The 19141-nt window shown below is 41.9% G+C and overlaps 2 protein-coding genes across 5 annotated transcripts in view; both read left to right on the forward strand.

The window, feature by feature from the left end:
• The window catches only part of LOC139367179 (myomesin-1-like), a 36853-nt gene extending 34303 nt beyond the window's left edge, over positions 1-2550 (forward strand). For both annotated transcript variants that reach the window (XM_071105314.1, XM_071105313.1), the window contains one exon: positions 357-2550. In XM_071105314.1, coding sequence (XP_070961415.1) covers positions 357-610 — 254 coding nt within the window. In that variant the 3' untranslated portion in view covers positions 611-2550. The remainder of the gene's footprint in view (positions 1-356) is intronic.
• LOC139367180 (phosphatidate phosphatase LPIN2-like) overlaps positions 2444-19141 on the forward strand; it is a 44098-nt gene continuing 27400 nt past the window's right edge. Inside the window, exons 1-2 of one of the 3 annotated variants that reach the window (XM_071105320.1) lie at positions 2758-2823; positions 5517-5788. In XM_071105320.1, the coding sequence (XP_070961421.1) occupies positions 5699-5788 (90 nt within the window). In that variant the 5' untranslated portion in view covers positions 2758-2823; positions 5517-5698. Of the gene's footprint in view, positions 2824-5516; positions 5789-19141 lie in introns of those variants that run through there. The other 2 variants (XM_071105321.1, XM_071105323.1) reach the window with 2 other exon arrangements.

Here is a 19141-nt window from a genome sequence, read left to right on the forward strand (position 1 = left end):
GGCTTATCTCACTTCAATGTGTCAGTTATTCACCTTCAGAAGGAGTGGATAGCGTTATCATCATGTTTATCCTTTTTGAGTCAAAAGTGTAAGCACTATCACAACAAGTCATGTTTGAGGTTAGGGAAAAAAATCTAGTTAGGTTGATTTCTTCACCACCAAAACTAGGGAAGTTGTTTTGGATGGACTTTTTGGTGATGGGAAGGGCAGTCTTGTGATTGAGTAAGTGGTTAAACATAAGTAATGTCATTCCTCTGGAAGAAGTTTTGTGAATTTCTTCACCTGTGTGTGTGTGTGTGTGTGTGTGTGTGTGCGCGTGTGTGTGTGTGTGTGCATGCGTGTGCGTGTGTCCTTAGATTCCGTAATCCTCCAGAAGCCACCAGAGGAAAAGGAGGGGAAAAAGAAGATGGAGGACAAAACTGATGCTTTGCCAAAAACCATAGACAAGAAAAAGGCTGCCCCTGCTGTTGCAAGCAGGGTCGGCAAGCAGGAGACCCTGCAGCAGCCCACAACTACAGCAGATGAGGCGAAGCCAGATGATGTCCCCACATCTGAGAAACCGACAGAGAAACCACAGATTAACAAGGGCAAAAATGATCAAGATGAGTGATGATCAGAAAGCTGGTTACATAAGTGAAATAGTTATTTTGGAGTTTGATGTGGTTTACACGTCTTGCATGACTGATGTGTGTATTTCAGCATCACTGAAACAACACTGGAATAACTGTTTTTCTCCCAACATTGTAATTCACTCATCCTTTTCTTTAAAGGCCCAGTGCTGTCAAAATGTCCACTAGTGAAACTAACACTCAAAAAATTGGATAATAATGTGTGTAATTTCCTGATAGTTTCTGTTAGAAAACACAATCTACACAGGACTTTCTAATCAGCAGCTTTGAATGAGCAGGCATTTCGGCTTTCCATTGTGAAATCCACATGCGGTAAATTTAATAGAGCAGTAACAAAGAGAATTCCAAATCTCCCTGCCAATAACAGCTAGTTTTCAGTTTTCCCCTCCCCCCCAGACCACCCCCAAGCAGTCCTAGTGAAATTCTTGCTTGAGAAATATACGGAACAAAAATATAAACGCAACATGTAGAGTGTTGGTCCCATGTTTCATGAGCTGAAAAAAAGATCCCAGTCATTTTACATATGCACACAAATCATATTTCTATCAAATGTTGTGCACAAATGTGTTTACATCCCTGTTAGTGAGCATTTCTCCTTGGCCACAATAATCCATCCACTTGACAGGTGTGGCATATCAAGAAGCTGATTAAACAGGGGACAATAACAGGCCACTCTAAAATGCTACAGATGTTTCAAGTTTTGAGAGAGCAATCAATTGACATGCTGACTGCAGGAATGTCCACCAGAGCTGTTGACAGAGAATTGAATGTTAATTTGTCTACCATAAGAAACCTCCAATGTCGTTTTAGAGAATTTGGACAGCTGATGAAACTGAGGAGTATTTCTGTCTGTAATAAAGCCCTTTTGTGGGGAAAAACCTGTTTTCGTTGGCTAGGCCTGGCTCCCCAGTGGGTGGGCCTGGCTCTCCTGCCCAGTCATGTGAAATCCATAGATTAGGGCCTAATTCATTCATTTCAATTGAATATGAACTGTAAATCACTAAAATTGTTGAAATTGTTTAATGTTGAGTTTATATTTTTGTTCAGTATAGTTTCTTTGCTAAATGGAAATATTTTACAGTTAAGTACTTAATTGTACCCAGAAATTATTTGATAATGATATTAAAACGGCTGCATTGGGCCTTTAAGAGCAGGGATGATTAGAATACAGAGTGAGGGATGTAATTTTGTTTTACAATGTATAATTCAAACATGTAGGCTGCGCTATTAACTTGTAGCTCAAAGGAAGGCCCACAAAAAAGGCATAATTTGCATAGTCTTCAAATCTTTAACCTTTGGTGGTGTTATTGCTTGCATTTTTTTTGCCTTCAAGATTGATTATAATGCAGTAATAGGCCACTTTAAGACACCTGAGATTAGGAATGATATATGTAAACACAGGAGTATGTGTATTGAGGGATACACAACTGACCGACTTTTGAACAAACATCACCCAGTTTCTCATGCACAGCCCTTATATAAATCAAAGTCACCAAAGGAATGATATGGGTCTATACGCAAGAGAGGAAGTGAAGGACAAACGAAACGTGAATACCTGAAGTTAACCAGAGCAGAGTAAAATCACAGCAAGGTCAAATATTAGAACATGTCACTCAGTTCACCCAATTAGCTTGGAGGCAACATCCAAATGGAACAGAGAATTGGACCACCAAATAAAATGTTCCTAATTTTATTTTTATTTTTTTAATTTAAATTAATATCACTTGACGAATGAACGCTTGTAATTCATACACGATTATCGAGGAGATTGCATGGGCCACTTCTCTTCACTGGTATAATTGTTGGAATTGCGCATTTCTCTGCATTGAAAATAATGCGTCGTGTTATGTTTGGTAGCCTGTAGGCCTGCACAATACGGTGTGATAACAATGAAAAACAATACAAGGTTACATTGTAAAAACGCGTCTGTGTGTAATTTCTCAAATCGAAACGTTGTACGGGTAAAATGCCAGTAGATAGAAAGTGTTACATTGTATCACGTGAAAGCACAGTTTGCGTGGTCAGATGGTTAGATCACAGCGCCGCGAGACGAGCCAACTACGTCGAGACTCGAGTGGTGAACTGCCACGGTGAGAAATAACTGACACCGGCTGCCAAATGACCGTCTGCAAACGGTATGTAATTTCAAGTACTAGGCTACTCTCGGCGATAAGATGCAGTTCTCTGCGAAACAGTAGGTTGAAACAGTAGGTTTTTCATTGAGCCTTCAGTGCGAATCTCACGTTTTGACTGGGCTAGCTACATGTAACGTTAGCTTAGGCGACACAGTAACGTTGTCGGGTTTAACCTTCCCTAACGTAGCAGACGTACAATAAACTGTTACTGTACGACGCTAGCTCTAGTTAGTATAAATAACGTTTTAAAAAAAAATACTTATGATGAGCAGCTTCGCTCATCAAGCTCTAAATTGTAGGGGGATTAAATATACATACATATATTTATACATATATTGCTCTTTGGGTTAGGATTGCCTCTAGTTTGTCTGACGTTATGGATGCCAAGAGTGGCTAGGGTGGCAATGGATTATAGCATACTTTCAGTAAATGTTTATAGCCACAGCTACAATATCACACAGTCTTACTCATAAAGCTTAGTAGACATACAATGTTGCTAGCTTTTACTTAAGAAATGTTTGTCTTGAATGACAATTTGGCATTGAAGACAAACCCATTGAAATGTAATTTAACCCTTGAATTGAAGAATACGCGCTCTAACATCTAGGCTACTTGCAGCCAAATGTCATGTCATGGGGTACATTTGGTCTATAGTCTATTGTTTTTTGTTGGTGACCCACAGTGGTGGACAAAGTACTAAATTGTCATACTTGAGTAAAAGTAAAGATACCTTAACATCAAATTACACAAGTAAAAGTGAAAGTCACCCAGTAAAATACTACTTTAGTAAAAGTGTAATGTACTTAAGTATTAAATGTAAAGGTATAAACCATTTCAAAATCCTTATATGAAGCAAATCATACAGCACAATGACATTTTTAATTTGTATTGACGGATAGACAAGGGCTCAGACATAATTTACAAACAAATGGAAGGGAAGGGGGATACCTAGTCAGTTGTACAACTGAATGCCTTCAACTGAAATGTGTCTTCCGCGTTTAACCCAACCACTCTGAGTCAGAGAGGTGCGGGGTGCTGCCTTAATGCATTTGTGTCCAGATCAGAGGCAGTAGGGATGACCAAGGATGTTCTCTTGATAAGTGTGTGAATTGGACCATTTTCCTGTCAAAATGTAAAAGTACATTTGGGTGTCAGAGAAAATGTGTGGAGTAAAAAGTACATTATTTTCTTTAGGAATGTAGTGAAGTAAAAGCAAAAGTTGTCAAAAATGTAAATAGTAAAGTAAAGTACAGATACCCCCCAAAACTACTTAAGTAGTACTTTAAAGTATTTTTTACTTAAATACTTTACACCACACTATTTGATGTTGTGCACATGTTGACTTTAACATGACTTAATCCCAGCTCATGGCATGTTTTGCCATAGAATTGACTCCTGAACTGAACACACAATCTTTGCAAAGCACATTGCTAGGCACTTTGATGTGGAGCAGTACATAAAAGTCAAGAAAAGCCAGATATACACTGTAATCTTGTAAATAAGATTACTGCTAGCCAAGGTGCTCTCTAACCATCTTAGTGGCCAATGAGTCAAGGATGATAACAGGTCTTCTACAGCAACGCCTGTTGATAAGGCAGAGCAAACTTGTCTTTACCCTCAGTGTCTAGCTGTAACTGAATATTATATGCTATATGTGTCTGGATGTAAGAGAACAATATTATTAATGTGTTAATTACACTATTAGGTGCAAAACACCATAAATGACCAATAGAGTGCAGTAGAAGGAGCTTATTGTTGTTGACAGATACAGACTCCTAAGCAGTGCAGTAAGCAAGTTCTGATCCACAAATAAGGATACAGTCCCATGGGTGCAATAACAAAAATACCTCCACATGCAAGTGACACATTCAAAATGAAAACAAAACCATATCTGGTGTCTGTATGTGCCATTCTAAAGTTCACATTAACTGAGCTCGGCAAGGCAATGTAGTGGTTTCCTTTTGTGGGTGCATGAAAAAGTTAGTCAGTTTCCTCAGCAAACTTGATTTGATGTGTGCTTTACTGAAATTCTACTTACTGTAACTGGCTCATACTTCTTACTGCATTCTTAGATCACAAACCCAATAGGCTATACGTTTCCATGTAGGCCTAAATATGTACAGTCAGTTTAATAGTTGTGTGCTAAACCAGACATTTTTTGGACTAAATTAGGCAATGTGAGTGTAGTAGGTTACAGGCAGGTCTCTGACCTAGACCGAATGGATGTGTAGCCAGCGGAATCCTCCAGAGTTCTAACATGGCTGACATGTCATCTGTACTTCTTTGGAAATTTCTGCTTTGTCCATGAAAAGAGTTTGCCACTGCAGCTTTGATTCAAACAGGCCATGGCAGGGCAAACTACACATCATGGGGCATATTTTACGTTAATTACCAACCTGATTTAACTGAAAACAGAGAATCATTTATTTTATCTTAACCACAAGTTATGTAGAAAATAACATCCAATGACATTTAGACCTAGCATCCTTTGCTCGTTTTTCTGAATTGTACTGTTTTGCCATGTTGCTAAAGGGTGTAATTTAATTTAGTATGACCTTACACATACGTCTGATGAATTTCTTCAAAGACTCTTGTTTCATACAATTCAGGTCTCCTAAAGGTTGTTTAGTCTTTGCACATTTTGACATGTTGCTTTCTAGTGCCTGCTTTGAGCTCACCATGGTGGGTCAAAGCCCTCAAATGGGTATGTAAGCGTTTTAAGGCTCAGGTCTGGGGTAAATTTCCTTCATAGGGTTTGTGTTGGCTTAGAGGGGAGCAAAGGCCACAGGGGCTCTGGACCGGTGCATGGCACAGGCTGGGTGGAGGGTGGCAGAGTCAGGAGGAGAGGGGCAGAGTGAGTAGAGACCGCCTGGGCTCAGAGTACAGTGCTATCCCCGCTGAGGTGAACAGGCCTTGGGCCCCGGGGAGAGAGCAATGGACCTCTCAGTATGGTGCCCTGATCCAAGAGACTCAGTGGAGAACCAGGACTCACATCTCCAGGACACAAAGTCCTCCTGGACTCTGGTGAGTTGGGATTCCCTCATTAGTCTGCAACTAGAGAGTACGTTGTGGTGCATATTTTTTGAATGAGTTTACTTATACAGTACTTTATCAGAAATGTTTGTTTTTGTAGTTTATCAGATGGATGGATTATATTAAAAAAAAAAAAAATGTGAGCAACATCAGGTTTCTCATATTTAATTTGTTTTTTCTTCAGAGTCACATAATGCTGTGACCTATTGGTAGTAACTGTTTCTTTCCACAAGTGATGTGGAAATGTGCTTCTGTTGGAGATTTACTTTGGGTTCAAAGTCCAGGGCACTGGTATGCAGCTCAATAAGTTCATAAGAAGTTGTCCATGTAAGGTGCTTAAATATTGTTGGGTCGTTCCACCAATTCGGTGCCTTTTGAGAAGTGTAACTTGTTCCATTTTTTTTTAAAGATTTTACCTAATTTTAACATTCTGTCATAAAGAGCACATGTTCAACTTAAAAAAACAAACAAGTTTTCCCATCTCAAGAGGTTAAATATAAAATGACAATAGTAAGTTCCTATTAAGTGCCCAAAAAGGTAACAGGGATGACCGTAACAGGGATGACCGTAACAGGGATGACCGTAACAGGGATGACCGTAACAGGGATGACCGCAACAGGGGTGACGGCAACAGGGGTGACGGCAACAGGGTTGACGGCAACAGGGTTGACGATTTCTTCTTAAATCAGCCACAGATACCCTTGTGACTGGAGGAATAGAAGCTTGTTGTGTGCAACAGGGAGTGGCAATTGAATGCAAGCTTCACAAAAAATGAAATTGTTTCAATATTTCTAGCCTGTCTATCTATGGGGAACAGGGTTGACGTGTTATGCTCAACCGGCTCAGTTTTCCACCACAAATCACCAGAAAATGGCCAAAAACTTGTAGAACTATTCCTTTTACTCTTTGATTTGACTGTTAGATGTTCAGTGTTTCTTTAAAAAATATATTTTCAAAGGAATAGTTTCACCATATTAAAATGATAGGGTTGACCTTAAAATTAGCGACAGATGTAAATGAATCACTAATCACATGAAATAAATAATAATATTCTAATATTCAGAAATTACTTTGTCAATGCAACAAAATAACTGGTGCTTTAAAATGAATGGTAAACATTTTTTGGGACTAAGTGTGTTAAAATCTTCCTAGAAGTGACACAGGGTTAATGGATTCAAAATGCTGAATTTTGGCACTTTAGCAAGCTGTTATTAAAACATTTTTTGAATTTTCCAGGTTGTCTATAGTAAATAGATATAACAGTGGTTTGAAAATGCAATATTTTGGAACGATTTATACTTAAAATATCAAAAGGCACTCTTTTCGTGGAACGACCCTGTTATTGTAGAGTTATGAAGGCATTTCTGCTGCATTCTGTGTCCTTCATTTGGTGTAAAGATTTTTTTTTGTCCTGTACCACACCAGGGTATCCACTCTTTTCATCCGCTGCTAAATTGTTGCCACCCCTGCAAAAAATATTTATTTCTGCCGAGACATGCTTTTAAATGGATAGTCGTTGGCTCAATGACTGGAAGTCTATGGGAACAGCTAGCATGTCATTGCGCTTACGCTAGTAGCAATGCATCCCTCCCCCCTCACTCTTCCCTTGCCATCACTGCAAAAAAATATCCTAGGAGAAACACTGCACATACAAAGATTTAATTTTGGAGACATACCTTGGCAATGACCTCAATTGTGTGTGTGTTAGTGGTGTACAGATCAGCTGTTTGTTCATCCGTACTAACCCGCAATTGCTAATAACCTATCCACAACTGCCCGACTATGTGATAAAGTGAAAATCTGAGGCTCCTGAATCTAAGCAGCTAATATAGAAAATAGATGTACTGTGTGCTACATTCAGAGAGAGCATAAATATTTTTGGGGCAGGGGGTGCAGGATTTTTTTGGTAGTCAACTTGACTATAATTAGATACATGCAGCTTCTCTTCTGTTATTATACTCTATATTGGCCTAGAAGACTGGAAAACCCCTTGCTCACCAAAATAATATCATAAATTGGTAAAATTAATGCTTCAATCTAGTTGACATCAGTAAAGTTTTCATCTCTGCTTCTTTTGCGGAGCAAAGACATTAAGAAATCATAGGCCCCAGGGCTTTGTTTTTTTAATAACATTATTTTTGAATTTCATGCAATTCTGTGTAATTTACATGACAGAAGACATTAGCTGAAGCTTTTTTAATACCACAGAAATTAGTGGTTACTCTGACACTGACAAACTGAAATGAATCTGGTCTTGAATTCAAACAAACAATAGCCCAGGCCAATGAAGCGACACACTGATCGTACAATATTAGGAGGCAATATATATACACTGAGTGTGTAAGGACACCTTCCTAATATTGAGTTGCACCTCCCCTTTTGCATTCAGAACAGCCTCAATTCGCCGGGGCATGGACTCTACAAGGTGTCGAAAGCGCTCCACAAGGATGCTGGCCCATGTTGACTCCAATGCTTCCCACAGTTGTGTCAAGTTGGCTGGATGTATTTTGGGTGGTAGACCATTCTTGATACACACGAGGAAACTGTTGAGAGTGAAAACCCCAGCAGCATTGCAGTTCTTGAAACAAACCGGTACGCCTGGCACCTACTACCATACACCGTTTAAATCTTTTGTCTTGCCAATCACCCTCTGAATGGCACACATATGCAATCCATGTCTCAATTGTCTCAAGGCTTAAAAATGTGATATCAATAAGGGATCATAGCTTTCACCGAGATTCACCTGGTCAGTCTATGTCATGCAAAGAGCACGTCCTTAATGTTTTGTACACTCAGTGTATATCATAAGCTACAGTAGGCTACTAAATACAATTTCCAGTGGCACACTGACTCACCTAATGATGAAGATGAAGCCATGCCCTATTCGTACTGGACTAGTATTACTAGAGAATGTTGGCTATGTAATTATAACCCCAGAATGCCGTTATTCCAGAGTAGGATTCGGACGGGATTAGTTTTTTCCAAACAATTTTTTTCCCCTTCTCAATAAATTGACAGTTATGACAAAATACTGGAGGTTTTTATTCTAAGATATTTCAACATGCCTATCTTTGGTATAGTGTTGCCATAATGTTTGAATTGAGGAAGTGTCATCATAATCATTATTTTAGCGATCTGCAGTAGAATACGTCCTAAATGTCCCCCATGTCTCCCAGCCCTAAGCTAAACAGTGTATTTGCACTTGAGAGGCATTTTTAAGCTATGGATGAGAAAGTTAACTTGGCATTTCTAAAAGTTTATTTCAGTTAATGCTGTTTTGTGATCTATTAACGACACGTGTTGCATTAAATAGGCAACATCTTTTTTTTTATACACTACATGGCCAAAAGGATGTGGACACCCCTTCAAGTTAGTGCTGACAGGTGTATAAAATCGAGCACACCACCATGCAATCTCCATAGACAAACATTGACAGTAGAAAAGCCCATACTGAAGAGCTCAGTGACGTTCAACGTGGCACTGTCATAGGATGCCACCTTTCCAACAGCTCGTCAAATTTCGCCCTGCTAGCTTAACCCGGAAGCCAGCTGCATCAATGTGTTGGAGGGAACACCATACAGCTGGCGACCGAAGACAGCATGCATGCGCCCGGCCGCCACAAGGACTCGCTAGAGTGTGATAGGACAAGGGCATCCCAGCCGGCCAAACCCTCCCCTAACCCGGGCGACGCAAGGCCAATTGTGCGCCGCCTCATGGGTCTCCCGGTCGCTGCCGGCTGCGACACAGCCCGGGATCGAACCTGGATCTGTAGTGATACCTCTAGCACTGCGATGCAGTGCCTTAGACCGCTGTGCGGGAGGCGTAAGTGCTGTTATCGTGAAGTGGAAACGTCTAGGAGCAACAACGGCGTAGCTGCGAAGTGGTTGGCCGCACAAGCTCACAGAACTGGACTGCCGAATGCTGAAGCTTGTAATGCGTAAAAACCGTCTGTCCTCGGTTGCAACACTCACTACCAAGTTCCAAACTGCCTCTGTAAGCAACGTCAGCACAATAACTGTTTGTCGACAGGCTCATAAAATGGGTGACCATGGCCGAGCAGCCGCACACAAGCCTAAGATCACCATGTGCAATGCCAAGCGTCGGCTGGAGTGGTGTAAACCTTGCTGCCATTGGACACCGGAGCAGTGGAAACGCGTTTTCTGGAGTGATGAATCACGCTTCACCATCTGGCAGTTCAACAGACATATCTGGGTTTAGAGGATGCCAGGAGAAGGCTACCTGCCCAAATGCATAGTGTCGACTGTATAGTTTGGTGGAGGAGCAATAATGGTTTGGGGCTGTTACAATATACAAAGACATTCTAGGCAATTCTGTGCTTCCAACTTTGTGGCAACAGTTTGGGGAAGGACCTTTCCTGTTTCAGCATGACAATGCCCCCGTGCGTGCACAAAGCGAAGTCCATATAGAAATGGTTTGTTGAGATTGGTTTGGAAGAACTTGACTGGCCTGCACAGAGCCCTGACCTTAAACCCATCGAACACCTTTGGGATGAATTGGAACGCTGACTGGGAGCCAGGCCTAATCGCCCAACATCAGTTCCCGACCTCACTAATGCTCTTGTGGCTGATTGGAAACAAGAAATGTTCCAACATCTACTGGAAAGCCTTCCCAGAATAGTGGAGGCTGTTATAGCAGTAAAGGGGGGAACAACTCCATATTAATGCCGATGATTTTAGAATGAGATGTACGACGAGCAGGTGTCCACGTGCTATTGACCATTTAGTGAATATTTTCAGTTACCCAATCAAGGTGGGGTCCCCCAGTTACCCACGTGGTCCCCCTACCTCCTCTCCTCCACCATCTGATGTTTAGCAGAGCGGCAGCAGGTAGCAGCAGGCTGCCTACACTCATTGAGTCTTCCTGTGGTTGGCTGTTGCAGTGAAAAAAATCTAATATACATATATAATACAGTATATACTGTATATATAATATATACAGTACCAGTCAAAAGTTTGGACACCTACTCATTCAATGGCTTTTCTTTATTTTTAATACTTTATACATTGTAGAATAATATTGAAGACATCAAAACTATGAAATAACGTGTATGGAGTCATGTACTGTAGAAACCAAAAAAAGTGTTTAACAAATCAAAATATATTTATATTTGAGATTCTTCAAAGTAGCCACCCTTTGCCTTGATAACAGCTTTGCACACTCTCTTGCATGCTCTCAACCAGCATTTCAATTAACAGGTCGCCTTGTTAAAAGTTAATTTGTGGAATTTCTTTCCTTCTTAATGGGTTTGAGCCAATCAGTTGTGTTGTGACAAGGTAGGGGTGGTATACAGAAGATAGACCTATTTGGTAAAAAACCAAGTCCATGTTATGGCAAGAACAGCTCAAATGAGCAAAGAGAAATGACAGTTCATCATTACTTTAAGACATGAATTTCAAGAACTTTGAAAGTTTCTTCAAGTGCAGTCGCAAAAACCATCAAGCACTGTGATGAAACTGGCTCTCATGAGGGCCGCCACAGGAAAAAAAGACTCAGAGTTACCTCTGATGCAGAGGATAAGTTCATTAGAGTTAACCGCACCTCAGATTGCACCCCAAATAAATGCTTCACAGAGTTCAAGTAACAGACACATCTCAACATCAACTGTTCAGAGGAGACTGCGTGAATCAGGCCTTCATGGTCGAATTGTTGCAAAGAAACCACTACTAAAGGATACCAATAAGAAGAGACTTGCTTGGGCCAAGAAATACGAGCAATGGACATTAGACCAGTAGAAATCTGTCCTTTTCGTCTGATGAGTCCAAATGTGAGATTTTTAGTTCCAACCGTCGTGTCTTTGTGAGATGCAGGGTAGGTGAACGGATGATCTATGCATGTGTGGTTCCCACCGTGAAGCATGGAGGAGGAGGTGTGATGGTGCTTTGCTGGTGACACTGTCAGTGACTTTAGAATTCACGGCACACTTAACCAGCATGGCTACCATAGCATTCTCCAGCGATATGCCATCCCATCTAGTTTGCGCTTATTTAAAAAAAATAAAAATTATTTTTTTATTTTATTTAACTAGGCAAGTCAGTTAAGAACAAATTCTTATTTTCAATGACTGCCTGTTCAGGGGCAGAACGAAAGATGTGTACCTTGTCAGCTCGGGGGTTTGAACTTGCAACCTTCCGGTTACTAGTCCAATGCTCTAACCACTAGGCTACCCTGCCGCCCCGCTTAGTGGGACTATCATTTGTTTTTCAACAGGACAATGACCCAAAACACACCCTCGGGCTGTGTAAGGTCTATTTGACCATGGAGAGTGATGGAGTGCTGCATCTTATGACCTGGCCTCCACAATCACCCAACCTCAACTCAATTGAGATGGTTTGGGATGAGTTGGACCGCAGAGTGAAGGAAAAGCAGCCAACAATTGCTCAGCATGTGTGGGAACTCCTTCAAGACTGTTGGAAAAGCATTCCAGGTGAAGCTGGTTGAGAGAATGCTAGGAGTATGCAAAGCTGTCATCAAGGCAAGGGGTGGCTACTTTGAAGAACCGTTTTTTGGTTACTACAAGATTCCATATGTGTTATTTCATAGTTTTGATGTCTTCACTATTAGTCTACAATGTATAAAATAAAGAAAAACCTTGAATGAGTAGGTGTGTCAACTTTTCACAGGTACTGTATATAGAAAATATATATACAGTTGAAGTCGGAAGTTTACATACACCTTAGCCAAATTCATTTAAACTCAGTTTCACAGTTCCTGGCATTTAATCCTAGTAAAAATCCCCAATCTTCGGTCAGTTAGGATCACCACTTTATTTTAAGAATGTGAAATGTCAGAATAATAGCAGAGAATTATTTATTTCAACTTGTATTTCTTTCATCACATTCCCTGTGGGTCACTCAATTAGTATTAGGTAGCATTGCCTTTAAATTGTTTAACTTGGGTCAAACGTTTCGGGTATCCTTCCACAAGCTTCCCACAATAAGTTGGGTGAGTTTTGGCCCATTCCTCCTGACAGAGCTAGTGTAACTGAGTCAGGTTTGTAAGCCTCCTTGCTCACACATGCTTTTTCAGTTCTGCCCACAAATGTTCTACAGGATTGAGGTCAGGGCTTTGTGATGGCCACTCCAATACCTTGACTTTGTTGTCCTTAAGCCATTTTGCCACAACTTTGGAAGTATGCTTGGGCTTTGACTTCCTGACTGATGTCTTGAGATGTTGCTTCAATATATCCACATATTTTTCTTTCCTCAAAATGCCATCTATTTTGTGAAGTGCACCAGACCCTCCTGCAGCAATGCACCCCCACAACATGATGCTGCCACCCCCGTGCTTCACGGTTGGGATGGTGTTCTTTGGCTTGTAAGCGTCCCCCTTTTCCCTCCAAACATAACGATGGTCATTATGGCCAAACAGTTATATTTTTGTTTCATCAGACCAGAGGACATATCTCCAAAAAGTACGATCTTTGTCCCCATGTGCAGTTACAAACCGTAGTCTGGCTTTTTTTGTAGAGGTTTTGGAGCAGTGGCTTCTTCCTTGCTGAGCGGCCTTTCAGGTTAGGTTGTCGACATAGGAATCGTTTTACTGTGGACATAGATACTTTTGTGCCTGTTTCCTCCAGCATCTTTTTGTGGAGTGGTTGAAAAACTAGTTTTAATGACTCCAACCTAAGTGCATGTAAACTTCCGACTTCAACTTTATATTTAAACTCAGCAAAAAAGAAATATCCCTTTTTCAGGACCCTGTCTTTCAAATATAATTAGTTAAAAATCTAAATAACTTCACAAATCTTCATTGTAAAGGGTTTACACACTGTTTCCCATGCATTTTCTGTGAACCATAAACAATTAATGAACATGTACCTGTGGAACAGTCGTTAAGACACTAACAGCTTACAGACGGTAGGCAATTTTTATTTAATTTTATTTTTCTGTTATTTTTACCAGGTAATTTGACTGAGAACAATTTCTCATTTACAGCAACGACCTGGGGAATAGTTACAGGGGAGAGGAGGGGGATGAATGAGCCAATCGTAAACTGGGGATTATTAGGTGACCGTGATGGTTTGAGAACTAGATTGGGAATTTATATAGGACACTGGGGTTAACACCCCTACTCTTACGATAAGTGCCATGGGATCTTTAATGACCTCAGAGAGTCAGGACACCCGTTTAACGTCCCCTCCGAAAGATGGCACCCTACACAGAGCAGTGTCCCAAATCACTGCCCTTAATTAAGGTCACAGTTATGAAAATGTTGGACACGAAAGAGGCCTTTCTACGCACTCTGAAAACAACAAAAGTAAGATTCACAGGTCCCTGCTAATCTGCATGAATGTGCCTTAGGCATGCTGAAAGGAGGCATTGCAGATGTGGCCAGGATTGCAGATGTGGCCAGGGCAATAAATTACAATGTCCGTACTGTGAGACGCCTAAGACAGCGCTACAGGGAGACAGGACGGACAGCTGATCTTCCTCGCAGTGGCAGACCACGTGTAACAACACCTGCACAAGATCGGTACATCCGAACCTGCGAGACAGGTACAGAATGGCAACACCAACTTCCCGAGTTACACCAGGAACGCACAATCCCTCCATCAGTGCTCAGACTGTCCGCAATAGGCTGAGAGAGACTGGACTGAGGGCTTGTAGGCCTGTTTTAAGGCAGGTCCTCACCAGACATCACCGGCAACAACGTCGCCTATGGGCACAAACCCACCATCGCTGGACCAGACAGGAGTGGCAAAATGTACTCTTCACTGACGAGTCGCGGTTTTGTCTCATCAGAGGTGATGGTCGGATTTGCGTTTATTGTCAAAGGAATGAGCGTTACACCAAGGCCTGTACTCTGGAGCGGGATCGATTTGGAGGTGTAGGGCCCGTAATGGTCTGGGGCGGTGTGTCACAGCATCATCGGACTGAGCTTGTTGTCATTGCAGGCAATCTCAACGCTGTGCTTTACAGGGAAGACCACCTCCTCCCTCATGTGGTACCCTTCCTGCAGGCTCATCCTGACATGACCCTCATGACAATGCCACCAGCCATACTGCTCGTTCTGTGCGGGATTTCCTGCAAGACAGGAATGTCAGTGTTCTGCTATGGCCAGCGAAGAGCCCGGATCTCAATCCCATTGAGCACGTCTGGGACCTATTGGATCAGAGGGTGAGGGCTAGGGCCATTCCCCCCCCAGAAATGTCTGGGAACTTGGTGGAAGAGTGGGGTAACATCTCACAGAAAGCACTGGCAAATCTGGTGCAGTCCATGAGGAGGAGATGCACTGCATTACTTAATACAGCTGTTACTTTTGATTTTGATCCCCCCTTTGTTCAGGGACACATTATTCAATTTCTGTTAGTCACATGTCTGTGGAACTTGTTCAGTTCATGTCTCAGTTGTTGAATCTTGTTATGTTCATACAAATATTTACACATGTTAAGTTTGCTGAGTTTATTTATTTTGCTGCCGCTTGGGCCCCCCTCGGGCCTGGGCCCAGGGGCTTCGGCCTTGGTAAGCCCCTGCATTAATCCGGTCCTGGGACCCGATAGAAAATGCAAGAAACTAGACAACAACAAAAAAAATTGAAAGAGTTTTGGTGCAAAATGTCATGTGGTTGAAATACTATCAGTTTTTATGATGCTGATTAAGATAACAACACTTCTACAGATGGTATCTAACTGCGCATTTGCATTCTCTCAAAATGTTGAAAGAAATCATATTTCTCCACTCCTCTTCCCGAGTTGAAAATGTAGCCTACATTTGGTGAAGAAATGCTTAATTCTGCAGGAGTTATTATTATGGTTATGTGAGAGGTTATAGACCTACAGTAAATGTCCAGATTGAAGTTTCCATATAACCCATCTGAACATTAGACTATAGTTCCCTTGACGTGCCATAGGCCTACTTGAAGTCCCCCTCTTGTGACTGTCAAATTTATATAGCACCTCAAAATCATCACAAATAACACTACTATCATCCTCTTTTACCACCTAATCAAACTACTTTTCAGGCCCTCCCTTCTCTTTATTTTCAACTCTCCATTTTACAGATTTTTTGTTATTGAATTCATCTCCGACATTGTCCTTTCTGCCTCCAATAGAAAGATTTTTATGCCCACTCCCAAAGCATTTGGCAATTGGCATGTAGGCTTTTTGGCGAGCGTACAGTTTGGCCCTAAAGCTTAGGCTTATACACTCATGACAGATAGCCTAAAATAATGAAATAACAACCTCAATGTAGCCTTTGCACAAACATTTTACATTTATGGATGTTTGAAGGCAGTGGTTCCCAACCTGTCGTTTAATTGTTTTAAAGAACTTAGTCCGGTTTTAAACTTGCTCTTGAAAGTTGTAATAGTAGAATGCACAAGGTGCAATTTTGAAATTGGGTAGTACATCATCCGTTCCTCCAATCACATGAATACACATTATACATGGCAAAATGTATAGAATTGCAAGAAAATGTGCTTTAAAATGCCACATTTTCTTTCCACCCTATGACAAAATGTGTGGAGTTGCAGGAAATAAGCTTTAAACTTGCTCAATTCTCTCAACCAACAAGAGGGGTGTGAACAGTTTGTATCATGGACAGTGCTTGTGCCCATAGAAGTAGATGTGGTGCATGTGATGCTCCCCAATGCTGGAAGGGTGGCCCCCGAGTGAAAAAGTTTGGGAATCCCTGTTTTAAGGTATTGTTTGTTTTCTGTGTTGAAGCCATTTGCCTTCATCTTGGCACTCCCCCATATTTTTTTTGCCACATTTATTTTATTACAGACACCTTAATGCATACTTTTAAATTATATTGTGAGCTAAACATACAAATAAAAAATGTCTTATACATTTTTGTTAGATGACTAATATTTCTGTCCCCACTACATAAAAACAAACAAAATAGTTAAATACATATAATTTTGTCCTTGAAACATTTTATTTAAATACTGTAGAATTCCATTAATTCCTATGGAGGACTGCTCCTACTGGGAGCCGACATGTGGCTTTAAAGCCTCTCAATGGGCAAAACATAGCATCAGCAATCCAGGGTTTATATACATAATTGACCTTAACGATACATCCCAAACTGTAGTTGATGCAGTACAATTCAATTGTGTTCTTCATCCATTTGTTTTCTCCATCCATCAGCTCACTCTGCTACAGTGGAACATGGGAATGAATGGCCCCAAAAGCATCAAGATCAGCAAAATCCGCCCCAAACAAAAGAGCTTTATAAGTGCCACTCTGTGGTACTGTTGCCCTGTTTATGTCTCTGTCCCAAATGGCACACTATTCCCTACACAGTGCAATACTTTTGACCAGAAACCATACGGAATAGGGTGCTATTTGGGACTCAGGCCTATAACTGACCTCCATGCTGTAGGCAGCAGTAATCTGTGCTCGGGCTGCAGCCACAAGGGGACTGCTAAGCCTTTGACTTTAAACTGTTTGGGGCAGCAGATAAAACTAAATATTTTCTGAGGCTGTTGTTACCAACAACACAAGTGCCATCAGGTTATTAGAGTTACACAGATGGCAAATTGTGTGACTATTATGGGGTTGTCAGGAAATAGGATGACCTTATAGGCCCCTACAGTGTATTTTCATTGACTTGTCAATCTCTCCCTACAAATGTTGATATATTTCAATGCCTTTCTGCTGACTTATTTAGGCCTTCGCCAACCTTAACTGCAGGGCTCTACGCAGGGCCGGATTAAGAAATCATAGCCACCACCCAAGGCATACAAAGTATATGTTATGGTGTGGTGTAAATTTTTCTGCCATGGTTTAGGTCCACCTGTAGAATCTATGCCAAGGCGTAATGAAGCTGTTCTGGCAACTATACAGTATATACAGTGCCATCGGAAAGTATTCAGACCCCTTGACTTTTCCCACATTTTGTTACATTACAGCCTTGTTCCAAAATTGATTGTATTTAAATATATACATATCACATTTACATAAGTATTCAGACCCTTTACTCAGTACTTTGTTGAAGCAACTATGGCAGCGATTACAGCATCGAGACTACTTTGGTATGACACTACAAGCTTGGCACACCTATTTGGGGAGTTTCTCCCATTCTTCTCTGCAGATCCTCTCAAGCTCTGTCAGGTTGGATGGGGAGCATCACTGCACAGCTATATTCAGGTCTCTCCAGAGATGTTCAATCGTGTTCAAGTCCGGGCTCTGGCTGGGCCACTCAAGGACACTCCTGCGTTGTCTTGGCTGTGTGTTTAGGATCATTGTCCTGTTGGAAGGTGGAAGGCCCCAGTCTGAGGTCATAAGCACTCATAAGGTTTTCATCAAGGATCTCTCTATTCATCTTTGCCTTGATCCTGACTAGTCTCCCAGTCCCTGCCGCTGAAAAACATCCCCAAAGAGCATCATGCTTCACCGTAGGAATGGTTCCAGGTTTCCTCCAGACGTGATGCTTGGCATTCAGGCCAAATAATTAAATCTTGGTTTAATCAGACCAAAGAATCTTGTTTCTCATAGTCTGAGAGTCTTTAGGTGCCTTTTAGCAAACTCCAAGCGAGCTGTCATTGCCTTTTACTGAGGAGTGGCTTCCGTCTGGCCACTCTACCATAAAGGCCTGATTGGTGGAGTGCTGTAGAACTGTCCTTCTGACAGTTTTTTTTTTTGGTTTTTTTTTGTTGAATTTTACCCCTTTTTCTCCCCAATTTTGTGGTATCCAATTGTTGTAGTAGCTACTATCTTGTCTCATTGCTACAACTCCCGTACGGGCTCGAGAGAGACGAAGGCTGAATGTCATGCGTCCTCCGATACACAACCCAACCAGTCGTACTGCTTCTTAACACAGCGCGCATCCAACCCGGAAGCCAGCCGCACCAATGTGTCGGAGGCTACACCGTGCACCTGGCGACCTTGGCTAGCGCACTGCGCCCGGCCCGCCACAGGAGTCGCTGGTGCGCGATGAGACAAGGAGATCCCTACCGACCAATCCCTCCCTAACCCGGACGACGCTAGTCCAATTGTGCGTCGCCCCACGGACCTCCCGGTCGCGGCCGGTTACGACAGAGCCTGGGCGCGAACCCAGGGACTCTGATGGCACAGCTGGCGCTGCAGTACAGCGCCCTTAACCACTGCGCCACCCGGGAGGCCCCCTTCTGACAGTTTTTAACATCTCCACAGAGGAACTCTGGAGCTCTGGCAGAGTGATCATCGGGCTCTTGGTCACCTCCCTGACCAAGGCCCTTCTCCCCTGATTGCTCAGTTTGGCCGGGCGGCCAGCTCTAGGAAGAGCCTTGGTGGTTCCAAACTTTTTCCATTTAAGAATGATGGAGGGCTACTGTGTTCTTGGGGACTTTCAATGCTGCAGACATTTTCTGGTACTCTTCCCCAGAACTGTGCGTCGTCAC

This window comes from Oncorhynchus clarkii, chromosome 15 (genome assembly GCF_045791955.1).
Source record: "Oncorhynchus clarkii lewisi isolate Uvic-CL-2024 chromosome 15, UVic_Ocla_1.0, whole genome shotgun sequence".
Lineage (NCBI taxonomy): Eukaryota > Metazoa > Chordata > Actinopteri > Salmoniformes > Salmonidae > Oncorhynchus > Oncorhynchus clarkii.